The sequence below is a fragment of the Saimiri boliviensis genome, chromosome 4, assembly GCF_048565385.1.
Source record: "Saimiri boliviensis isolate mSaiBol1 chromosome 4, mSaiBol1.pri, whole genome shotgun sequence".
In the NCBI taxonomy this organism is placed as follows: Eukaryota; Metazoa; Chordata; class Mammalia; order Primates; family Cebidae; genus Saimiri; species Saimiri boliviensis.
The window spans coordinates 2,808,380-2,834,088 of NC_133452.1; the positions used below are offsets into that span (position 1 = coordinate 2,808,380).

Consider the following 25,709-nt stretch of genomic DNA (forward strand, 5'->3'; position numbering starts at 1 on the left):
GCCAGCTGAGCAGTAATGGACCCTCGTCCCAAGCCTGAGAAGCAGCCCTGTGGGAAACACCACTCCTGGCAAACACCCCCCAGGCCAGCCAAGCAGCCATGCAGCTGTGGCCCAGACACGGGAAACAGCCCCTTGAATTGGCCCCAGCAGACATATCCCAGACCAGCTGAGCAGCCTTGCATCTGTGTCCTGGGTCAGAGAAACAACCTCATAGGTCACTCCCGGCAGGCACACTCCCTGGCCAGCTAAGCAACTGTGTGTCCATGCTTCTGGCCAGAGGAACAGCCATGTGGCTCCAACTCCAATGAGCCAGACCCCATGTTGGGTGACCTACTGTGTGTCTGTGTGTACCCCCAACCTGAGATACAGCCTGAGAGACTACCCTTGGAAAAGCCACATCACTATTGCCACAGACTCCCTCACTATAGGCCATTGAGAAACTCACAAACACCTCTAGTGTGGATTACAGCCAAAGGGACTACATGGACATTACATTACTGTGTCCATCTAGAACCATGCACCCTAAGTCTTTCTTCCTGAAACCTACTCCATAAAATTGGAAGAGACAGTTTTTCCACCAGATGTATAGAAGTCAACGCCAGGGACACAGCAACCATGAAAAAGGAGGGAAATATGTAACCTCCAAAGGAAAGTAATAATCCTCTAGTAACAGACCCCAATTATAAGGAAATATACTAAATGCCAGAAAAAGAGTTCAAAATAACAATCTTAAGGGAACTCAGTGAGATATAAAAAAAAATACAATTCAATGAACATAGGAAAATAATTCATAATTTGAATGAGGAATTCAATAAAGAGATAGAATTATAAAAAATAAATCAGAGCTAAAGAATTCAATGAAATATGTCGATACAATAGAGAAATAAAAAATTTATTTCATTGAAATAAAAAATACAATAGAGAGCATCAACAACGGACTAAACCAAATAGGAGGAAAACAATTCTAAACTTGAAGACAGGTATTTTGAAATAGCACAGGCAGACAGATGGAGAGAGAGAAAATAAAAAATAATGAAGAAAGGCCATAGGATTCATGCGACAGCATTAAGTGAATTAATATTTGTATTGTGGGCATTCCAGAAAGAGAAGAGAAAAGCAGAGGAAAACATGTTTAATAATAATATAGCATAAAACTTCCCGAGTCTTGTGAAAGAAATGGACATCTAGGTCCAGGAAGCTCAAAGAACCCCCACGCAGGTCCTCTCCAAGGCACATTGTAGTCAAATTGTCAAAAGTCAAAGAATTTTAAAAGCAGCAAAAGAAAAGCATTAAATCACATATAAGTCCATTAAACCAACAGTAGATTTCTCAGCAGAGACTTTGCAGGCCAGGAGAGAATGGATAATATAGTAAAAGTACTGACCAAAAGGAAAAAATAATTCAGCTAATAATATTATAACCAGCAAAGCTATCCTTCAGAAATGAAGGAAAAATAAAATCTTTCACAGACAAGTAAAAACTAAAAGAATTCATTACCACAAGACCAGACTTATAAGAAATACTCAAAAGCGTCTTACATCTGGAAGTGAAAAGACAACAACTACCATCATAAAAAAAATACAAAACTATAAAACTCACTTGTATAGCCAATGCACAAAGAAAGCAAAAGGAATCAAACTCATTACAGAAAACCGCCTAAATGCAAAAGATAATGAGAGGAAGTAAGAAACAAAGGATATACAAAACAATCAAAAAGCAGTCAGTAAAATGACACAAGTAAGTCCTCACCTATTAATAATAACCTTGAATGTAAACAAATTAAATTTCCCACTTAAAAGATACAGACTGGCTGAATAAAGACCAAGACCCATCTATAAGCTGTCTACAAGAAACTCACCTCACCTCACCTGTAAAAAGACACATAGACTGAAAGTGAAGAGATGGAAAAAAATATTCCAAGCAAAAAGAAACCAAAAACAATCGGGAATAGCCTTACTTATGTAAGACAAAACAGACTTCAAGTTAAAAGCTGTAAAAAAAAGAACAAGAGGGACATTATACAATAAGGGATCAATTCAGCAAGAGAATATAACAACTGTAAATATCTTTTCACTCAATATATAAAGCAAATATTATTAGATCTAAAGGGTAAGACAGGCCCTAATACATAATTACTGAGAACTTCAACACCCTACTCTCAGCATTGGACAGATCATCTAGACATAAAATCAAAAAAGAAACATTGGATTTAAACTACATCATAAACCAAATGGACCTAGCAGACCCTTACAGAACATTTCACTCAGCAGCTACAGAATACATTTTTTTTTTTCATCAGCACATGGAGCATTCTTCAGGACTGACCACATGTTAGAACACAAAATAAGTCTCAACAATTTTGTTTGTTTGTCTGTTTTGGTGTTTTGTTTTGTTTTGAGACGGAGTTTTGCTCTTGTTGCCCAGGCCAGGCTGGAGTACAATGCCACGATCTTGGCTCACTGCAATGCCCGCCTCCCAGGTTTAAGCAATTCTGCTGCCTCAGCCTCCCGAGTAGCTGGGATTATAGGCATGTGCCACCATGCCTACCTAACTTTTTGTATTTTTAGTAGAAACATTCAGGGTAGTCTTGAACTCCCAACCTCAGGCTATCCACCCTCCTCAGCTTCCCAAAGTGCTGTGATTGCAGGTGTGAGCCACGCACCATGTCTAACATTTTTTTTTTTAAAATAAAAGTCACATCTCATATCTGCCAATAACAGAATAAAAGTCCACATCAACAGCAAGAGGAAAATTTGAAAATATACAAATACATCAAAATCAAGCTACATGCTCCTGAATGACCAAATAATGAAGGAGGAAATTATGAAAATTTAAAATTCTTCACAACAATTTAAAATAGAAACATATCAAACTAAAGCATATGGGACACAGCAAAAGCAGTATTAAGAGGTAAGTCTGTAGCAATAAATGCCTACATTAAAAAACTATAAAGATTTCAAAGAAATGACATTATGATGCAACTCAAGGAACTATAAAAGAACAAATCAAACCCCAAATTAATAGAAGAAAATGAAGATCAGAGCCACAATAAAAGAAATTAAAACAAAAAATACAAATCAATGAAACGAAATGTTAATTTTTTAAAAAGATAAAATCAACAAGCCATTAGACTAACAGAAAAAATAGAAGGAAGACCCAAATAAAATCAGAAACAAAAAAGGAGATGTCACAATGGCTACCACAAAAGTATGAAGGATCATCAGGGACTACCGTGAACAACTATATGCCAATAAATTCAGAAACCTAGGAGAAACAGATAAATTCCTGGTACATATAACCTACCAAGATTGAACAAAAAAGAAATAGAAAATCTGAAGAGACCAATCACAAGTAATGAGATTGACTCAGTAATAAAGTCTTCTAAAGAAGAAAAGTCTAGGACCAGATAGCTTCACCACTAAATTGGACCAAACCTTTAAAGAAGAATGAATACCAATTCTTCTGAAACTGTTAAAAAAAGAAAACTAAAGCAGAGCATTCTATGAGGCCAGCACAACCCTGATACTGAAACCAATTAAGGACAAAATAACAAAAAACCACAGGCCAACATTCCTGATAAACATAGTCACAAAACTCTTTAGCAAAATACTAGCAAACTACATTGAACAGCAGATCAAAAAGATGATACACCATGATGAAGTGGGATTTATCCCAAAATGCAAGGATGATTCAAAATATGCAAATCAATAAACAAATTGGGTCACATCCATAGAATGAAGGACAATAATCATACCATCATTTCCAAAGATGAAGAAAAAGCTTTTCAAAATGTTCAACATCCTTTCATAACAAAACCTCTTAATAAATTAGGTATAGAAAAAAAATAAAGGCCATATATAACAAGCCCACAGCTAACATACCAACATCTTTCAGCTTTTTCTCTAAGGACTGGAATCAGACAAGGATGCCCAGTCTTACTACTCTTATCAACACAGTACTGGAAGTCCTAGTCATAACAGTTAGGCAAGAGAAAGAAATAAGGAGCATCTAAATGATAAAGAAGGGAGGAGTCAAACTGTTCCTGCCTGAAGATAACATGATCTGATATACAGAAAAAGCTAAAGACGCCACCAAAAATCTCTTAGAACTGATCGACAATAATTCAGTAAAGTTGCAGAAGAATATAAAGTTAATATGCAAAAATTAGTATTACTTATATGAAGAATGAACTAAATAAACAATAAATTTAAAACACACTCCCATTTATATACAATAGCTGCAAAAAATTTAAAATACCTAGGAATAAATTTAACCAAGGAGGTGAAAAACCTCTCAAAGGGTAATTATAAAGCACTAATGAAAAACTGAAGAGGATGCAAAGAAATGGAAAGAGGCCACATGCTCAAGAATTGGAAGAATTAACAGTGTTAAGATGACAACACTATCAAAGCAATCTAGAGATTCGATGCAATCCTTATCAAAACACCAATGACAGTTTTCACAGAGACTGAAAAAAATTCTAAAATTTGGATGGAACCACAAAAGATTCCAAATGGCCAAAGAAATGCTGAGAAAAAAGAACAAAGCTGGAGGAATCACACTACCTGCTCTCAAAATATACTACAAAGCTGTAGTAACCAAAATGGCATGGCACTGGCATAAAAACAAACACATAGACAGACTAGAGAAGCCAGAAATTAACCCACATATCTACAGCAAACTGATTTTTTTATGAAGATGCCAGGAACAGCCATTGAGGAAAGGATGGTCTCTTCAATAAATGGTACTAGGAAAACTGGATATCCACATACGGAAGAATGAAACTAGACCCCCACTTCTTACGCTATACAGAAATTAACTCAAAATGGGTCAAAGGCCTAAATGTGAGACCCAAAGTGATTAAACAACTGGAAGAAAACGTGTAGCGGAAATGCTTAGGAACAGATTTTATGGGAATCTTTTTTGGCTTCAAGGAAGAAATTCCTTCATAAGGTAGGCCAAATCCATACAGTATTTGGACAGATGTAAACTAAAGAGAATGTTTCATCTAAGGAAAAGACAACGAATCCATGAGGTTCCTTCTCACTCCATTTAAGGTAATCATATACATCTGTATATAAAATCACCATGTTGTAGATGTTGAATGCATACAATTTTTGTCAGTTTTACCTAAATGAAGCTAAATAAATCAATAAATAGCTAATAATTTAAAATAAAGAATTTTAAACGTTTTTTTTTTTTTCCCCCAGGGACATAGAGCAATTTTAAGATACAGCTTTAACATTTTTCTTGGCCTCTTTTAAAAATATAAAGCTGTCAATCCATTAACTAAAACTACTTTTAAACAAAGAGTTTCTAAAATTTACAATATGTAACCATCATCGAACTGATTCAGGTGACAGGCCTTGTGGAAGAGCAAAGAGACGTATGGTCATCAGCGTGACACAAAATCATCTTCCAAAAGTCCAGTGTGGCCTACATGACCTGAGGCTTTCACGTTAATTCAAAATTACCAATCTTAGTGAAAGGTTTACCATTTCGCATGCTTTTTAAATTCATTTTGTGATCACTGAAATAAGCTAAATGAAGGAGAAGCCCAGCATTTTTTAACTGTTCTCACTGGGGACTTTTTAACACACCCAGAAGTGCAGGAAACAGCACAGCTCGTCCTCAGGTGCAGGGGTCCGCATTCAGCCGATCTTGTTTGACAGGTGCTCCTGCACAACCCACCTCCCGGTCCTCAGCATACTTTACATTCAAAGCCAGAAGACTATCATTTTATCTGTAAGTATCATCGTCTGCATTTTTAAGTGATAAGAACATTTTTAAAGCACAAATGGCCAGGTGCGGTGGCTGACATCTGTAATCCTAGCACTTTGGGAGGCCAAGGCAGGAAGATCACGTGAGCCAGGAGTTCAGGACTAGCCTGGGCAACAGTCATATCCTCTCGTTGCTGGAAAGCAAGCTCAGGGCTCCCACCGAGTCTGCATGGTGGTGAACTGTAGTATTGTTTCGTTGTATACTACAGTGTGATCACAGTAGAAATAAAGGGCACAATGACAGTCATGCAGTTGGACCGTCCTGACACTGTCCCCGCCCCGGCCCGCCAGTCCATGGACACACTGTCTTCCATGAAGCTCGTCCCTAGTGCCACAAAGGTTGGGGGCCACTGATGTAGAAGACAAGCTCATCAAGTTCTACCCTTCAGGAAATCAGGCATCTGCAAACCGTCATCAATCTAAAACAACGCAACAGGTTTCAAAACAAAAAGCCGGTGAACAGAAGCCACGTGTTTATGGGGCCTCTGAGGAACCTCCAAGAAACTAAACAGCCCAGAGCAGCACTGTCCAATAGGGAGGGCCTCTGTGACTGTGGAAACTTTCCAGCTGCCCATCTCTCTCACCTGTCGGGGCCACACACCCCAGATGAGGCTAGTGCAGCTGCAACCCCATTTCTGATGGGATCTCATTTGCATTCATTTGCATGTATTGGCCTGCTGTGGTGGGCAGCTCACAGGGAGGCTGGGGGTGTGACAAAAACCGAAAGCCATGGGGAAGGGCCATGTCAAAGTCAAGTTCAGGGAAGCTGAGTATCCCTCAACCAAGCATCTGAAATCCCACATGCTTGGAAATCCAAAACGCTTTGAGCACGGAGATGTTGCTCAAAGAAAACGCTCACTGGGTTATCTTGCTGAACGGGGAAATACCAAACATGAACATTTGAAATACGAAAAGATTCAAAATCAGAAACGCTTCTCTGGCCTCACCTGCTTTGAATGAGGGCCACAGAACGGCTTCTCTACACCACACTGACACACTCCATGGGCCCGATTTCCAGTCCCTTGACAGGTGACTCATACTGGCCACCAGTCAAGAAAGTGCAGAAAGTACTAGAGCCAGCAGAATCAAGTCTGAAATCTTCAAAAAGAAAAAGCTTCAACGACTGTCAAAAGACCTGAATTGCTTGTTTCACACTGTGGGACCCGCCAAGTGCTTTCTCAAGACCTTCTCTAGCCAAGTGCTAAACTGCAGGACACAAATGTGGGTTAGACTCAAAACAGCCTGAGAAAAGCTAGAGTCAGGAGCGGGCGCCGAGTGACCCCCACACACTGGTGGATACGGCCAACCCCACAGCAGTAGGGAAGCTGGGAAGCGCAGCCCCTTGGAGTGGCAGTAGTGACAGGTGTGGCCAGCGACAGGTGTGGGGAGGGCCAGGTGTGGTCAGTCATGGGAGTGGGGGGGGCCGGGTGTGGTCAACCATGGGAGTGCGGGGGGCCGGGTGTGGGTCAGCGATGGGGGTGGGGACAGCCGGGTGTGGGTCTGCCATGGGGGTGGGGATTTCCGGGGGGACTGTTTCACGGGGAAGGAAGGGTCATATTGAGTATGGTTTTCAAATAAGCCTTTGAGTAAACGAACTTCAGATAGTTTTGCTTTATGCCTGAACACCATCAAAACTTTCTCTAAGTCAAAAGTATCAGTTGAGTGAATCCTCGCTGACTTCCTGCACAGCTGAGTGGATGGTCTTTGGGGTAAACAAAGAAGGGGGCTCCCTTTTTCATGCAGTGACATAAAGGGAAAGGACCAGTCAAAGCCTGTCCCTTTTCGGCCGGACACCGCAGAGGCAAACCGCAACAACACGGACGCCCCCTGGGGTGCAGCCGCTCCCAGGCACCGCGGGCTGCTGAGGCGGTTTGGCCATTTTCAGGCCGTGTTCCAGAGGGCCGCTAAGTGTCTGCTGTAAGCAGACAGCACCATCCCTAAAAGGAGCTCCCACCAACTCAAGAATGCACTGCTGTGGGACCGGGGATAGGACAGTAGCTGGCATTTAAAACGGTGCCATCCTCTGCCCTCTCCCTGAGCACGCAGGCACACACACCGTCCTACCAGAAAGTTACCTGCTCGCAAAACTGGATCATCGCATTCACTATCAAAGGCGACAGAGGCTGAAACTGGCAGTGAACTCTGAGGTTTCCTTTCAGCTCCTACAGTGATGAAGAGGTTTGCACGTCAGCACAGGTGCACTGCACTGCAGAGCGTTCCCCACTGAGTATATCCCGAGCACCAGCTCCTGAGATGCGGCCGTGAGGTCTGCAGTGCCCGTCTTCACTTCAAAAGACCCCTGCAGCGTAGCGGACAGTTATTTTAGTTAGTTAGTTAGTTAGTTATAGAGACAGAGTCTTGCTCTGTCGCCCAGGCTGGAGTGCAGTGGTGCAATCTCAGCTCACTGCAACCTCCGCCTCCCTGGTGCAAGTGAGTCTCCTGCCTCAGCCTTCTGAGTAGCTGGGACTACAGGCATGCGCCACTACGCCCAGCTAATTTTGGTATTTTTAGTAGAGACAGAGTTTCATCATGTCGGCCAGGCTGGTCTTGAACTCCTGACCTCAGGTGATCCACCCACCTTGGCTTCCCAAAGTGTTGGGATTACAGGCATGAGCCACTGTGCCCAGCTGTGAATAGTTATTTTAAATCTCTGGATTCATACATAACAGATTTATTCACTTGGTAAAGGGTTATCACTTGGTAACAGGTACCAAAGGAAACCCCTTCAAATGGCATCCTAGGATCAACCTTTTAGGCATTTTAGAGGAAATTTTGGAAATTTGGTACCTGTCATACTTCCCTGAATTAAGGCCTGAAAAAGGAATGAGAATCTCTCTCTCTCTCTCTTTTTTTTTTTTTTTTTGAGGCGGAGTCTTGCTCTGTCAGCAGGCTGGAGTGCAGCGGCACAATCTCGGCTCACTGCAACCTCCGCCTCCTGGGTTCAAGCGATTCTTCTGCCTCAGCCTCCCGAGTAGGGTAGCTGGGACCACAGGCGTGTGCCACCACGCCCAGCTATTTTTTGTATTTTTAGTAGAGACGGGTTTCACCATGTTGGCCAGGATGGTCTTGATCTCTTGACCTCTGATCTGCCCGCCTCGGCCTCCCAAAGTGCTGGGATTACAGGTGTGAGCCACCGTGCCTGGCCCAAGAATCTCTTTATTCTCAAAAACCCCACTGGCTTCCAGCAAGCAACCGTCTTCCCTGTACATGCTCAGAAACTTGCAAAATCCGTTCTGAAATCTTGTCTTGGATTCACAGCAAGCTTATTCACCCTGTGGCGCTGAGCAGATCCTTCTGCATTTTGAAGACTGAGTGAGTGTCACAGGCCAGCCATTACAGCCTGGGTCTGGTCTCTGTGACCCACAGAAGCTGGGCTCAGCCTCTGCTTGCACGTTCCACGGGCCACGCACTGCAGACCCGTCAGATAGGTGGTGGTACCGTGAAGATTAAATAAGAAAATACACCACAATGCTTTCAAAAGTACGTGGTACACAGGAAGCACTCAATAAATGTTCCCTTATATCAATGTTTGGAGCACTGAACTATGTAAGCAGACACGTAAAATGAGAATTATTCTTGGACACATCTAACAGCTGGAGGGAGAGCACCTCAGCACGGCCGAGAGAGAAGCTTGCCGGGCCTCGGGCAGCTGGAATTCGGGGAGACTGGCCAGACTGCAGCCAACAAAACCAGCCCTCCCAGAAGCGAAGTTCGCCCACTCAGTCATCCCCTTTGGCATCCTCATGCTAAAATCGAACCCCGTGACTTGACGTTACATTGCACGGGATCTCAGGTCTCACATCTTCGACAAAGAAGGCATGAGAGCCTTGAGGTCTTGTTAACAGGCAGGAGAGACGTGGCCGGAAGGTGCTGGTGACTGGGGGCAGAGCCATCTCCGCTGGCACCTCCGGTTACTCCAGAATCCCTGCTTTTCCTGAGAGGGTCCCCATCTCTGCAGATTCCACGCCCCCGCCCCCTCTACCCACACAGTACCTTTCCCTGGGCCTCACCGCAGCCAGTCCCACTTCCTGCATCACCACCAACATGGCCCAAGTCGCTGGCCCGTGACACCACAGTCATCCCCCTGCTCCCCATTGTGGCCTCCTGACAGAGCAGCCAGAGTGACCCCCAAAAGCCTAAATCAGCCTGTGGCGCCCTCACTCCTCCTCCAGCTGCCATCACCTCCTGGGTTAAGGGGACACCAGTCACCGCCCCCGTGGCTCTGCCCCTCTGCCCTCTGGCCAGGATGCCAGCCGTCCTTCCTGCCCAGCACTCTCCCGAGAGGGGCTTCTGCGTGTTCCTCGTGGGTCTCCCCCGACGCCCACGCTCACACCAGGCTGTTGTCAGGACCTTCCTCCTCTGCCTCTCCAGCTGGTGACAGGCGCCGACGTCCTGGGAGGCCCGCTCCAGGTCCATCTCCTGTGACTGGCATGCTGAAAGGACAGAGGGACAGAGGCATTTTACTGGAGAGGACTTCCCTGGAGCCCAGCAGCTCAGGTTCCTTCCTCTGAGCATGGAAGACATTTTTAAAAACGTGGAGCCCGCCAGGGCCTGCTGTGTGCTGTGGCATGTGCTCCAGGCCACTTTGGACCAGGGTCCACCATCCCCACCGCGACCAGAGACTCACATGGGAACCTGGCCCCACAGTCACCCTGTCCACCGTCAGCCTGAAATGCCATCAGCCTGTGAATGTGGCCCCATCGTCTGTACAGCAGCCAAGGAGACCTGCTCCCCAGAGCACGTGCAGAGCCCGTGGTGAGCAGGGGCCGGGCGGGGAGGAGACGCTGGGCCCGGCTCTGCGGTCATGGATTGTCACGGAGGTCTGGGCCTCCACGCCCGCCTCTGTCCCACTATGATGGCGCTGCCGTGGACTGTCACAGCCGTGTTGTGGGGGTGAGTGGACACTGCGTGGGGACCGTGGCCAAGCTTCGACACCTCAATGCCCAGACTGGCCGTTGCCGTGGAGGCAGCGTGAGGGTGATACGGAGCTCGGTGTCGTGGCAGCCAGGGGCCCCTCCATGTGTCACATGCCATTTAGCAAAAGGATGCGGCTGGCCCAGGGCTTTCTACCCCAGGCCAAGGACCTCCAGGGACAAGGCACCCTTAGCACAGATGCCGCTCTCATAAGGCCTGAAACCAAGCTGTCCTTACGGGAACCGTGCACACTCCCTCTCGGACAGAAACACCGTCATCTGGTCCAGAGCGAGTGCCGGCGTAAGAAGGCAGGAAGTTCCCCACGCCAAGACGGAGACGGTAGGGCACGCTGGGAGCCAGATGTAGGGCTGAGGGCCCCCCAGGGTCGTGGGGTGAGCCTTATGCTGTGCTGAGGCGCAGGATTCAAGAAATAGACAGGACACAGAAGTACAAAGAAAACGCAGCTGGACTCGGGGGGCCACGCCACCTGTAAGCAGAGTCAGGCGAGGCCCCGAACGTCCAGAAGCGTGAGTATTTACTGTGTATAGGTTACGGGGCAGGGCAGTGAGTGAAGTCATCTTTAAGGATAGTGATAGGGTCGTGAGCAATAAAACATGGGGTCCACCCCCATAAGGTCACCTAGGCCAGGAGGTGGACAGCTCGCACCAAGGGGCCCGTTCCCATGAAGGCAAGGGTCGTGCGCAGTAAGGGGTCCACCCCCATTAGGTCACCGAGGCTTGAAGGTGGCTCATGCATAGTGAAGAGGGTGCAGTGTGCAATACCTCTATCTATGGGCAAGCTACTTCTAAGAAGATTTATGGGGGATACTTTAAGTCACACAGCAGTGACAGGGCTGTCAGGGTTACCGCCACCTTCTGGCAGCTTCCAATGGGTTCTTTGGGAAGATGCTTTTCGAGCAGCACAGTAGCAAGAGCTGATAAAGTTCACAGTCCCCAAGGTGGACTGCCGTTCTGAGGGCAGCCTTCCACAGGAACTGGAGCAAGGTCCTACAACTCCTTTATCAGGAGGATTGGCTCTCGCCCCAAGCCTGCCACACAGCGGGTATCTTTACAATACTGAACGCTGCCGCCTGGGCCATGGAGTCTTGTCCTGGTGTAACTGTTTTCCCTTAAATCATGCTCTGCACTGTGTCTGCTCTAGGCGTTCCTCTGACTATAAGCTGCTTATCCCTTAATTCATGCTCTGTACTGTGTCCACTCTAGGCATTCCTCCGATTATGAACTAAGATATAATTTTAGGTATATATGTAGGGAAATATTCTTTAGGCACTCATACTATCAACTATTAATGATTATATAGAGAGGATTATATAAAGGGAGGCTTCAAGCCCTATTTCTATAAACTAATATATGATTATGTAAAGGATTATATAAAGGGAAATAGCTGAGTAGTAACACTATAAAGTGAGATATTCCTCAAACCCTAACTGTGCCAGGGTTCTGCTTAGCTCTCATTCCTCGGTGCCTGTATGGGGGGTTACCCACAAGAGACCCTCCCAGCCACTCTGCCATCTGAGCCTTGACTTTGTCCAGCCCCAGCCCCAGCCTGTCCCCACCATCCCTCTCGTCAGCGTGGCCAGAAGGAGCTGCCTGGGCACCTGAAGTCCCTGAGGCTCCTCTCTGGGGAGAATGGAACTGAAGGGGAGAAGCCGTGCCCCCCAGGGAAGCGAGGTAAGGAGGCCCCAAGTCCCTGAGCCAGACGTCTGGGCACAAATGAGCCACCTGGGACCCCTCTGTGTGGCAGGACTGCTCGGTGGCTCCTGTGGGTGGGGTCTCAGCATTCCCCACTCCTGGCAGGAGAGCCTTGGCTGTTCCCTGCCTCTCCCTTTGAGTTGCATATTTTCAAAGCTTAGGTAGCCTGCTTTTCACAAAATCACATTATCGTCCCTTTCCCTGGAGCACAGGGCTTATAAGAACACAGGCATGGCCGGGCGTGGTGACTCACACCTCTAATCTCAGCACTTTGGGAGGCTGAGGCGTGTGGATCACCTGAGGTCAGGAGTTCGAAACTAGCCTGGCCAACATGGTGAAACCCTATCTCTACTAAAAATACAAAATTAGCCGGGTGCAGTGGCACATGCCCGTAATCCTAGTTACTCGGGAGGCTAGGGCAGGAGAATCACTTGAACCCGGGAGGCAGAGGTTGCAGTGAGCTCAGATTGCGCCACTGCATTCCAGCCTGGGTGACAGAGTAAGTCTCTGTCCCCACCAAAAAATAAAAAACCAAAAAACCACACAGGCATGCACATCTCACTCCTACAAACACAGCCTCAGGGGAGTTACTGAGCAGCACGCTCTGAAGAGAACCAGGTGACTGCAGTTATTTCCATGAAACATCACGTGGCCTCACTGAAAATCAGGACAGGCTCCAACCTTTCCATAAACCTATTTTGGAATCACACTTAAACACATTCCTATCTTTACTATAATCTCTTTGCTCCGTGGACACACTGAACACTGGGCAGAAGCTGTGAGCATGAGGCGAACACTGGGACAGCGCTATCTGTTTTTGTTTGTTTGTTTGTTTTTTGAGGCTGAGACTCGCTCTGTCACCCAGGCTGGAGTGCAGTGGCACGGTCTCGGTTCACTGCAACCTCCACCTCCCGGGTTCAAGGGATTCTCCTGCCTCAGCCTCCCAAGTAGCTGAGATCACAGCCCCATGCCATCACGTCCGGCTAATTTTTACATTTTTAGCAGAGACAGGGTTTCGCCATGTTAGCCAGGCTGGTCTTGAACTCCTGGCCTCATGTTATCTGCCCAGCTCTGCCTCCAAAAGTGCTGGAATTACAGGCATGAGCCACTGGGCCTAGCCGGACAGTGCTATTTGGATGACGAGTTTAAAACTGCAGCACCAAAGTGGCCTCTTCCACAGGCTTCAAGCATAGTAGTTGAAGATAATAAATAAATCCATTATAATGAAAGAGTGGCCAAAATGCAGTGGCATTCTTAGAAATGAGGAAAGAACTGAACTGAGATAAAAAGCCTCATGTTGTCATATTCTAGGTCACCGTGACACAGAAAGCCCAGCGTGGACACAGGTGCCCATTCAGCAGTGACTGTCAAGGCCAAGGAAGTGCCCTGTGGTGACTAAGAGAAAACAGAGCTCTCCGAGCGAGCAGGGCTGCGGTGTGAGCTGGGAGGAGCAGGTGCGCACACGTGGCTGAGTTACACAGCACTTACTCTCGCCTGAATTCGGTGTCAGCTAAAAGGAAAAAGGAATGGAAACATAAATTCTAGCCAGTCGTTGTCTTAGAACTGCAGACATTTTCCTTGAGCGTGGACTGGCCTGGCTTCGGCGAAAGGCCCCTCCTACCTCGCAGAGTCTCGCTGCTGAGCGGGGTTCTCTGCACGGCAGTCACTACTCAGAAACGCGGTCCTGAAAGTCATCCTGATAATCTCTTAAGAGAGCCCAAGAAGAACAGAACGCCTTTATATCTTGCTTAAGTTTCTACAAAATAAGAATATACACAATTAGTAAAATTAACCATATTCTTAATCATCACAGCTCAATGTGTCTCTACAGAATATTAACACACCCACACGGTCACTGTCACCGGCCGGGACATGCTGTGAGCTGCATGGATTTAAAGCTCCTCGGCCCAGGCGTGTCCACACCAGCTCCCCGGGCCTCGGCTCGCTTACAGAAGTTCTCACTCAATACGACTCAGTACATCTGGGATTTGTACTCACTTTTTTATTTATTTATTTATTTATTTATTTATTTTGAGATGGAGTCTCACTCCGTTGCCCAGCCTGGAGTGCAGTGGCCCAATCTCGGCTCACTGCAACCTCCACTTCCCAGGTTCAAGTGATTCTCCTGCCTCAGCCTCCTGAATAACTGGGATTCTAGGCGTGTGCCACCATGCCCAGCTAATTTTTATATTTTTAGTAGAGTCGGGGTCGGCCAGGCTGCTCTCAAACTCCTGACCTTGTGACCCATTCACCTCGGCCTCCCAAAGTGCTGGGATTACAGGCCTGAGCCACTGTACCTGGCCGGGATTTATACTTTCAAATGCAGCACATGTGATTTTAAGCCTTTAAAGTATTTAAGAAACAGAAAGTCAAGTATTTCAGCAATTTCCGTAGGAAGCAGCGTTTCTGTCTGCTGTTTACTTCCTCACGATGCTGGCTCAGGCTCGGAGCCTCTCATCACCGCCTGTGAAACGGGACCACCCTCCAGATCTACTCTCCAGACCCTGCTTCTGGAAGCTCAATTATCTCGAGCACAAGGTGGAAAACAGGAGGGCCCGTGAAAACAACTTCATGTAAATGCACATAATAAAATTCCAGGCACAAGAAATACGAGAAGTCCGGGAGCAAAGCAAGTGAAGTCCTGCATGCAAAGTCCTCTTCTGCCCTGAAATTCCCTCAAGAATCTTCCATGTGAAGATCTGACAGAACTGGGACACTACCGTTTAATATTTAATGTCAGACACTCTTTTTTTAAGACAGAGTTTCACTCTCGTTGCCCAGGCTGGAGTACAATGGCGTGGTCTCAGCTCACTGCAACCTCTGCCTCCGGGTTCAAGCCATTCTCCTGCCTCAGCCTCCCGAGTAGCTGGGATTATAGGCATGAGCCACCATGCCTGGCTAATTTTGTATTTTCAGTAGAGATGGGGTTTCTCCATGTTGCTCATATCAGACCCTCCAAAATCACAAGAGCATAACCAAACTTAAACAGGTATTCTTTGTTTCTAGTCAGTCTCTCTTTTTCTATAAAATGGAGTAACTCATATGTTTGAAAAACATTTTAATAAATTAACAACAGTTTAATATCAAAACAATAAAGTATTTTATATGGAGTACAGATAAAGTTATGCAACTTATTCAATGATTAATTTTACTGAGTTGGAAGAGAATGAAAATTAATTTTATATAGATCTATTGTAAATACACTAATGTAATTTACAGAGGGGATATCTCTAATTCTGACTTACAAAGAGAAGAGATTAACCTTGTTAACCGATGTTTTATTGTGGTAGTAATTATGCTGGTCACATTGTTTAAAACAAAAGGTAAAAACAATGTTCTCAACCAAACATATAAAAACATCCTCCTGCAATTTCCCCCTGGAGAACTGCCAAATACACTACATGGAATAACAATTTTCCCAACTTCCTTTCTAGAAATTATTAGTAGTTTAAGAGGAGCTGTTCACATTTGATGACCTGCTATACCAGATCTACTTAATTAACACATATAAACATGTTTCCTACCATTTAACGTTAAAATGGAAAATTCTGATTAAAATAAGATTTTAGTTTCACAATTTAATTAAAATGAGAATTTTGACTAAGAAAGTTGAACTGCTACCACAGCTATTTGAAACAATTCATTTCATGGCCAAAATGTATTTTTCCTTCTGATTTTTGCTCATAATCCCAATCCTGTGTTTTGTTTTGTTTTTAGGATTAGTCTTCTATTTAATATGTATTAGAAAGCAGAACTCCCAGAGTGAACACTATCTGCAACTGATCATGAAAATAGTAATGATTTTGGCTGGGTGCGGTGGCTCACACCTGTAATCCCAGCACTTTGGGAGGCAGAGGTGGGCAGATCACCTGAGGTCAGGAGTTTGAGACCAGCCTGGCCATCATGGTAAAATCCCACCTCTATTAAAAATTCAAAAAAATTAGCCTGGGGTGGTGGTGGGAGCCTGTAATCCGAGCTACTCTGGAAGCTGAGGCAGGAGAATCACTTGAACCCATGAGGTGGAGGTTGCAGTGAGCCGAGATCGTGCCACTGCACTCCAACCTGGGTGACAGAGTGAGATGTTGAACCAAAAACAAAAACAAAAACAAAAACAAAAAGAAAGAAAGAAAATAGTAAGGATCGTATACTCTTCATTGGGAGTGTAACGGAAAACCTGTATCTAACACCGGAGGGGCTTTCCTTCGCAGTGAGGGCTTCTGTGACTTCCCAAGACTACATCTCTTTGGACAAGCATAATTCAAACCGTCTCCCTGGAAGTAAACATTCACTGCATAAACGAAGACTCTGGCTTCTGGCGAAGCTGTGTTTACCTGAATGGCGGACCCCGCGGCTCGGGGCCGAGCGTTTCTCTGCAGATGCTGCTGTCTGTCTGCGGGCTGGAGATCCGCGCGGCCTCACTGCGGCTCTTCTCAGTCTTTCCCTGGTGCTGCCGCATAGAAGAGACCCAAAGACAAGCTCAAGTCCTACAGCCTCGAAGCTGAAGCGGTGGAGAGCCGAACCTGTCCTCTCCCGAGGAGAGAATGTCCGCTGATGGTCCCCGCGCACCTGCCCCGTGAGAGACGACACCACCCTGCGCGGGGCTCACGGCGGCAGGGGACGCGGCCGCCACAGCTCCAGGGGAGCCAGGCGTGGGCAGGGCCTGGAGCCACAGCGGCCGTGGGGGAGGCATCCCCAGGGCTGAGCCCGAGGGTCCCGGCAGGTGCAGGGAGGCAGGATGTCCCGGAGGAGGGGCCGCGGGTTTGGCCTGACGCCGCCCGCTGAGACTCAGCATCGCCCGTGGGTGAGCTCGGGGTGGCATGCTGCCTGCGGTGCCCCCCGGGAGCCGAGCCCGGCCCGAGTCCTGGCACAGAGACGGCCGGACTCCATGCCTCAGGAGCAGAGGGACAGGGGCGAGCCGGGCCCAGAGGGGCAGGGAGCCTGCCAAGCGGCTGAAAGTGACCGTGGAGCACAGACGGCTTCCGAGGAGGGCGCAGTTCGGAAAAAAAATCGCTGCATTTTCCATGCGAGCTCCTCCGAGTGGGAAGGCTGGCAGAGAACTGCAGGGGGGCACTCCGAGAGCCAGGAGGGTGAAGAGGCCGCCAGAGCACTGGGCCGGACCCGTGGGGGACCCGAGGGTGGGGCTGGGGAACGTGTTCCCACCCTCGTCCGACTGAAGAAGAAGCTGCAGCAAAATTAAGTGTCTGGCACCCAAAGGCTCAGAGCGTACTCGGGGAGAAAGTGGCACTGTGCACACGTTAGAAATCACCCGCCTGTGAGTGCTGGAACGGTGCTCTAAAGCCGCCAGTGTTCACCAGGAGTAACGGCAATTCCAAGAATATCCATGGCGCCAGGATGGCCTGTGCTCAACGTGGGGCGGCCTGAGCTTTGGGGGATTTGGCTGTGGGCAACAGGACAGGGAGCAAGCCCTGCGTGGGGACAGGGAGGCGGCACTGTGCTGGGTGCTGAGGGACGGAGTTGCATGGAAATAAAGTCACCACCTGTTGGGCAAGGGACATGGGACTCATCTTGGTGAGGTTCAGGGGAGCCGGAAGCACGAGTCACGGGCAGGAAGCTCCACCTCGGGGAAGGTGAGAGGCCCCGTGCGCCGGCAGGACCCCCTGCAAGGTGCCTGGGGTGGACCGTGCTCCACCTGCGTCCCGGCCCGGGAGCCCCCGGGGAAAGGCCGTTTCATTGCAGGGCCCCTGACGCCAAGTGTGTCACATGCCAAGGCCACGGTCTGTGTGGCCTGTGGGAGGCAGCAGGCATGGCCACCGAGGGGAGGTCGGGCTTCCAGTGACCAGAACCACCGCCAGGGACTCGCAGTGCAGACGCCAGGCGCCACGGCTGTTTCCCACTCTGTGCCTAATGATCTTAATGTTAAAAAAGAGCCTTTAAAAATCTCATCCAAAGGATACCGGAAAAGCCGCCGGACTCAGACAGTGCCCCCACCCACGGCACGTGGTGACAGCAGCAGGCTCTGCACCCGACCCAAATGGGAAGGCTGGCGTGCACCGAGGGGCAGCAGCCACACCAGCAGCCGCTCTTAACTGGTGCTGGGGCCGCAGAGACTGTGATGTCTTGGAGAGCCACACATCCTCAGTGACTCTTAGTGGGGACCATCCATGTTCCACTGGAAAAGGCTTTGGTGGAATGTGAGGCGCTCAGGGCTCACCTCTGCAATCCCAGGCACCCTCAGGCACTCGCAGGCAGGTGTCTAGGCCCCTCCTCCACGGGAGGACCCGTGTCCCTGGCCAAAGATGGGGGCTGGAGTGATTGTGGAGCAGCGACACCTCGGGTTCCCTGAGACCTTGTTGACCAACAGTCTTGACCCTTCTCACAAAGTCACGAAATGCTGTGGGGCTCTCAGGCTGGATGGGGATTGCTGCTTCCCACTGTTTTCATTATTGTAGAATTACACCTCACACTCCCAGAGAACCGTGTGGAGCTGTTTTCATTTCTGTAAAATGACACCACGTAGAATTATACCAGGTACTCCCAGGGAACAACGTGGCCTGGAACAGGGTGGCTGCATGTGATGCTCAGCCCCACAGCGTTTTGTCATTGTGAAACTGGGAACATTTTTAACCTCTCCGGGCCCCAGGGCTGCTGCCGGTGAGCCTTGGTCTTCAGTGCCCAGGAAGGGCACGATAACCAGGCACGCCCGTGCCGCAACGCCCCAAGAAAGACGGAGCTTAAACACGAATGCAGAATATATTCACTTCACCTCAGAAGTAGTATGACTATCCCTTAATTAACTTGCAAATTTAGTGCAACTACATTTTTTTTTTCCAAGAAAATTTGACAGGGTTATTCAATGACAGTCAAGAAGAGTTGAAATTCCCTTGGCCCTGACGCAGCTAGGATTCCAAGAATACTAAAGGGGTGATAATTTAGAGATGAGAACACATGGTTTCCTATTTCCACTGTGAGAAGTCCTGGGAAGCTGGGGGCTTACACCAGAAGCTTCTGGTCTCACCGTTCTGCAGGCAGAAGTCCAAGCCCAAGGTGTGGGTCCGACCCCCTCAGGGACCCCAGGGAGGACCCTCCTCCTCCTCCTCCTCCTCCTCCTGGCTCTGCCTCTGCCTTCGATCCTTGGCCTGCAGTGGAACTGCCCAGGACACATGGCCACATCTGAAACGCGCCCTTCCTGTGTCTCTCCGTGTTGAGGTTTCTCTGCCTCCTCCTCTACGGACACTCGTGATGGCATTTAGAGCCCACCAGGAGGACCCAGGACACTCTCCCACCTCAAGGGTCTTCATTTACCCACATCTGCAAACGTCCTTTTTCCCAGCCAGTTCACATCCTGATGAGGAGCTTCCAGGGACCCCATGTGGCAACAGCAAATGATAGAAAAGGATCACCCGAGTCCGTGCTCACGCACGGCATTCTCCACGTGTGTTCTCCTCCCACCCGTGTTAGACGTGGGCTCAGAGAGGCTGGCTGGGAGGGCTGCAGGCTGTCACAGAAACACTGGAGCACAGAAGCAGCCAGTGCAAAGGCCCTGAGGTGGGAAGGAGCGTGGTGTGTTGAGGACAGGGTGGAGGCTGGAGAGGCCACTGAGTGGGTGAAGGAGGCTGAGGTTGGAAGGAGGCCAGGGCGTGGCCAGGATGTCAGCCAGGTGGAAGCCCAGGTTTGATCCCACATAGACCGGAGGGTCCTGGAGGGTCTGACGTAGTCATACATCACCTACCAACAGTAAGCATGGAGGGAGCCAGCAACCAGAAAATTCCATGCAAAGACAACCAACAGTTTCTTAGGAAGGGGGCCCAGGCAGCCCCTCCTCCTGGGGGGGTCAGTCCTCTGCTGGGGACCCTCCTCCCCAACGCCTGCTGATGTGGCCACAACCAGCTGTGGTCTTTTGTGGTCAGTCTCGGTTGTAACTCCAAACTCTGGGACTGGCGGTATGAGTGGAGGCCTTGGGAGTCATCTACCCCCTCAGTCCCCAACCTTTGTGCCACCAGGGACTGGCTTCATGGAAGACGGTTTTTCCAGTGTGGGGTAGTGTGGTTTTGGGATGAAACTGTTCCACCCCCAGGTCATCAGGCACTAGATTCTCATGAGGAGTACACAGCCTGGATCCCTCGCACCTGCATTCACAAGAGGGTTGGAGATCCGCCCGGAATCGAATGTCAGCGCTGATCTGCCAGGAGGCGGGACTCAGGCGGGAATGCTCGCTCGCCCTGCTCACCTTCCGACCTCATGCTGTGCAGCCCAGTTTCCTAATGGGCCACGACCAGTACGGGCCCAGGCATGGAGGCTGGGGGCCCCTGGTCTACGCTATCCATTGCTACACGCAGTCAGTTTAACCTCCTTTTTTTTTTTGGAGACAGAGTCTCACACTGTTGCCCAGGCTGGAGTGCAATGGTGTGATCTCAGCTCACAGCAGCAACCTCTGGGTTGCTGGGTTCCAGCCATTCTCCTGCCTCAGCCTCCCAAGTAGCTGGGTTTACAGATGCCTGCCACCACACCCTGCCAATTTTTAAACATTTTTAGTAGAGACCAGGTTTCACTATGTTGGCCAGGCTGGTCTCAAACTCCTGACCGCATGATCCACCCACCTGGGCCTCCCAAAATGCTGGGATTACAGGCATGAGCCACTGCGCCTGGCTCAGTCAGCTTAACCTATTAAAAAGAAGTCTCTGGAATATTTCCTTTCTAGTCCACTTAATTCCAAGATTGCGCCCTCTCTTCATGGACACCTGCGTGGTGGATACCACCACTCTCTTCCCCTGCTTCGTCCTTCTGGAATTAGCTGACAACGATTCCACAGCCTGACTGAGGTACAAGTCATATGCCCTACAATTCGCTCACCTGAAGGGCCCAGCTCAGGACCTGCAGGGTACTGTGAGTAGTGAAACAATCACCAAAGTTAGTTTCAGAATATTTTCATCTTCCTCCAAAGAAACTCTTAGACAAGACCCCTCACTGCTTCCTCCCACAGTGCTCTGAAACCACTGATCCATTTCCTGGTTTTGTATTTGCCAATTCTGGACATTTCACGCCAACGGAATCAAACGGCGCATGGTCCTTTGTGTCTGCCTTCCGCTCACTCTAAGATTTTCAGGGCTCAATCATGTGTAGCAGTATCAGAATTTCATTCCTTTTTATTGCCAAATGACATTCCAGTGCATGGATGTACAAGATGTTTATTCACTCGTCAGTCGGTGGACGTTCAGATTTTCTCTTCCTCTTGATTATTTTGAGTAGTGCTGCCAGGACATTCCCTTACAAGCTTTTGTGGGGAAATGCTGTCACTTCTCTTGGGCACATATATGTAGCATTTTGAGGAACTGTCACACTGTCCTCCAGAGCAGTGGTGAGGCAGGAGAAGAGGGAATTAGGGTAACCAAGGGTTAAGGTGTAAGCAGAGGAGCAGCAGGTGTGGCCAGTTCCAGGCAGGACTGGGCAGACCGGGGCCACAGCCTCCCTCCTGTGAGAACACGACTCCAGCCTCGGAGATCACCTCAGGGCCACAGCTCCACTGCGGCCTCTGATTGGTCACAGGCCGCTAAAGGGCACCTACGGGTGCTACCACATTCTTTCTGCTTAAGAAAAACCCTAAAGAACCTGGCAGCTGGGTCTCCTGAGCCGCTCGCCGAGCCGGCTCCCACTCTGTGCAGCGCAGCGTCACCGCAGGACATCTGCGCGTATCTGCGCGTTCAGTACAGCTGTGCTTCTGTGGCTTTGTTTGTGTATTTTGTTCAATTCCTTGTCAACACACTAAGAACCTGGACAACTCACAGTGAAAACGTCCCTCCGGTGACAGGGTCCTCGCCACGACTGCAGGAGGATCCCAGCTTCTCCGCCTCCTCTCCAACACCGGCTATTCTCTCTCTTTTTGATTATAGTCCTCTTTGTGGGCAAGTAGTGGTGTCACACTGCGGTGTTACCTGTTTTTCCCTGGTGGCTAATCATGAGCATCATTCTCAGTGTAAAATCCTATTAAGTCTTATACCTTGCACTTCTTTGGTTAAAGGTATTCCAAAATATTTTGATATTTTTTATGCTGTTGTAAGTGGATTGTTTTCTTTTTCTTTCTCTCTCTCTCTCTTTTTTTTTTTTTTTTTTTTTTTTGACAGAAAAAATTGTTTTCTTTTTCTCTTTTTTTTTTTTTTTTTGCCACCATTTCACTCCTGCCACCCAGGCTGGAGTGCAATAGTGTGATCTCGGCTCACTGCAACCTCCACCTCCCAAGTTCAAGTAATTCTCTTGCCTCAGCCTCCCAAGTCACTAGGATTACAGGTGCCCACCACCATACCCAGCTAGTTTCTTTGTATTTTTAAGAGAGACGGGGTTTCGCCTTGTTGGCTAGGTTGGTCCCAAACTCCTGACCTCAGGTGATCCACCTGCTTTGTCCTCCCAAAGTGCTGAGATTACAGGCATGAACCACTGTGCTCAGCCTTCTTCTTCTTCTTCTTTTTTTTTTTTTTTTGATACAGACAGGGTCTTGCTATGCTGGCCAGGTTGGTCTCGAACTCTTGGCCTCAAGCAATCCTCCTACCTCAGCCTCCTGGAATGTTGGGATTACAGGTGTGAGCCATCATGCCTGGCTGAAATTGTTTTCTTAATTTCATTTTCAGTTTTTTTATTCATACAGTATAGAAATATATTTGCTTTTGTATATTGATCTTACTATATTCGTCAACCTTGCCAAATTTGTTTATTTACTGCAAATTAGTTTTCTTTTAGTGGATTCCTTTTTTTTGTTTGTTTGTTTTTAGAGACAGAGTCTTGCTCTGTCATTGAAGCTGGAGTGTAATGGGGTGATCTTGGCTCACTGCAACCTCCACCTCCTGGGTTCAAGCGATTCTCCCATTTCGGCCTCCCGAGTAGCTGGGGTTACAGGTGACCACCATCATGCCCAGCTAAGTTTTGTATTTTTGTAGAGACGGGGTTTTACTGTGTTGGCCAGGCTAGTCTTGAACCCCTGACGTCAATTCTCCCACCTCGGCCTCCTAAAGTGCTGGGATTACAGGCATGAGCCACTGCACCCGGCCACTTTTTAGTGGACTTATTAGGATTTTCTGTCTACGTGATTACGTCATCTGTAAATAAGAGATCCTCTTCCTTCTTCCTCTCTGACATAGATGCCATTTCCTCTCAATTCCCCTGCCCTATCCCCTGACTAGTGCTTCCAGGACAGTGTCGACAAGACGTGTTGGGAGTGGAAGTGCCCATCTTGCTCCGGGTCTCCAGGGAGAGGTGTTGGGTCTTTCAGCATTGTGTCATTAGCTGTGGTTCCGTCACTGATGCCTTTGATCAGATGGGGAATTTCCCTTCCATTCTTATTTGGTTGTTTTTATTATGAAGAGGTGTTAAATTGTCAAATGCTTCCTCTGGGTTTATTAAGACAATCATAGCTGTTTTGTCCTTTATTGTGTTGATAAGGTCTATTACATTAACCAACTTTTGAAAGCTGAACCCACCTTGCATTCCTGGAGTAAGTCCCGCCTGCTGATGGTGTATAATCCTCTTTACACATTGCTGGATTCTGCTGACTCCTCTATTGTTGAGGGTTTCTGCACCTCATTTATGAGAGATACTGCTCTCTAGTTGTCTTTGCTCTTGACATCTTTCTGTGGCTTTACAGAAATATGGCCTCATTGTGTGGGAAGTATTCTCTCCTCTTCCAGATCTTGAAAAGTTTGTGACAGACTGGTGCCAATTCTTCTTTAAGTGTCCGGTAGAATTCGATGAAGCCATCTGGGTCTGAACTTTTCTTTGTGGAAGTTTTGGATTATTAATTCGATCTCTCTACTCATTACATTTCTATTCAGATTTTCTATTTCTTCTTGAATCCGTTTTGGGAGTTTGTGTTTTTATAGGAACTTGACCATTCATTTAATTTGTTGGCCGTATTCATAGTATTTTCTTATGATCTTTCATATTTCTGTAAGATAATATTCCCTTTTTTATTCTTTTTTTTTTTTAATAGAGATGGGGTCTCACCGTGCTGCCCAGGCTGGCTCCTAACCTCCCACCTCGGCTTTTCCTTCTGTATTCTTGATATTTGCGATTTGAGACCATTTTTAGTCAGTCAACCTAAAGATTCATCAATTTTAGTGATATTTTCAAAGAGCCAATTATTGGTGTCAATTTTCTCTGTAGTTTTTCTATTTCCTTTACTTCTGCTCTAATCTTTCCTGTTTGTTTCCTTCTGCGTGAGTCTAGTTTGCTGTGCTTCGTCCACCGTCTTAAGTAGGAGAGTAGGTTGCCGGCGTGAGATCCGTCTGCTTTTCAAATACAGGCTTTCACATCTACACATCTCCGTCTACGCATTGCTTCACCTTCATCAGTCAGTTTCTGTAATGTGGTGTCTTCATTTTCATTTATGTCAAATGACTTCCTTATGTCCTTGTGATTTCTTCCTTAACACATTGATTATTTAAGAGTATCTTGTTTAATTTCTGCATATTTGTGAGTTTCCCACATTCATTTTTTTTTTCAACAGGTTCATGTTCTATGATGTACCCACATTCATTTTTGCCACCAATTTCAAATTTAACTCTATTCTGAACATGCTCTAGGATAAGCATGCCAGGTCACAGAACAAGCCTGAATACATTTAAAGGATAGAAATCATGTGATTGGCCGGGCATGGTGACTCACACCTGTAATCCCAACACTTTGGGAGGCTGAGGATTCTGGATCACTAGGTCAAGAGTTCAAGACCAGCCTGGCCAACATGGTGAAACCCTGTCTCTACTGAAAACACAAAAATTAGCTGGGCATGGTGGTGCGTGCTTCTAATCCCAGGTACTAGAGAGGCTGAGGCAGGAGAATTGCTTGAACTGGGACCCAGAAGGCGGAGGTTGCAGTGAGCCAAGATTGAGCCATTGCACTCCAGCGCAGGCAAAAGAGTGAGACTCTGTCTCAAAAAAAAAAAAAAAAAAAAAAATCATATATGATTCCGGCTAGTTCTGTGACCCACCGTGTTTATCCTGGAGCGTGTTCAGTGTGCACTTGAGAAGAATTCTCGTTCTGCTGTGGGTGGCATGTTCTACACGTGTCTGTCGGGTCTGGTCAGTTTCTCGTGCCGCCCGAGTCTTCGGTTCACTTGCTGGTCTTCTACCTAGTTGGTCTGTGCAGGATTGAAGGCTGCAGTCACTGTTTCCGAATTCACGTCTCCTCAGTCCTGCTGGGTTTTGTCTCGCTAGTTCAGGAGCCCTTCATGAGGTGTATTCGCCCCCCTCTTTTTCATATTGTTATAGTTACACATCTCATTTGTATATGTGTTACAGACACAACAGCACATTGTTATAGTTATGACTTTACACGATTTCATGCTCACTAAAGAAGGCGA

General features: G+C 47.6%; 1 protein-coding gene across 1 annotated transcript in view; it reads right to left on the reverse strand.

The window, feature by feature from the left end:
* KIF25 (kinesin family member 25) overlaps positions 1-17,198 on the reverse strand; it is a 47,613-nt gene extending 30,415 nt beyond the window's left edge. Inside the window, 10 exon segments of the mRNA XM_074397081.1 lie at positions 5,999-6,130; positions 6,775-6,878; positions 7,856-7,897; positions 7,900-7,942; positions 9,774-10,213; positions 14,028-14,078; positions 14,081-14,162; positions 16,738-16,802; positions 16,805-16,853; positions 17,013-17,198. Coding sequence (XP_074253182.1) covers positions 5,999-6,130; positions 6,775-6,878; positions 7,856-7,897; positions 7,900-7,942; positions 9,774-10,213; positions 14,028-14,078; positions 14,081-14,162; positions 16,738-16,802; positions 16,805-16,853; positions 17,013-17,198 — 1,194 coding nt within the window.
* Positions 17,199-25,709: the final 8,511 nt, after the last annotated feature.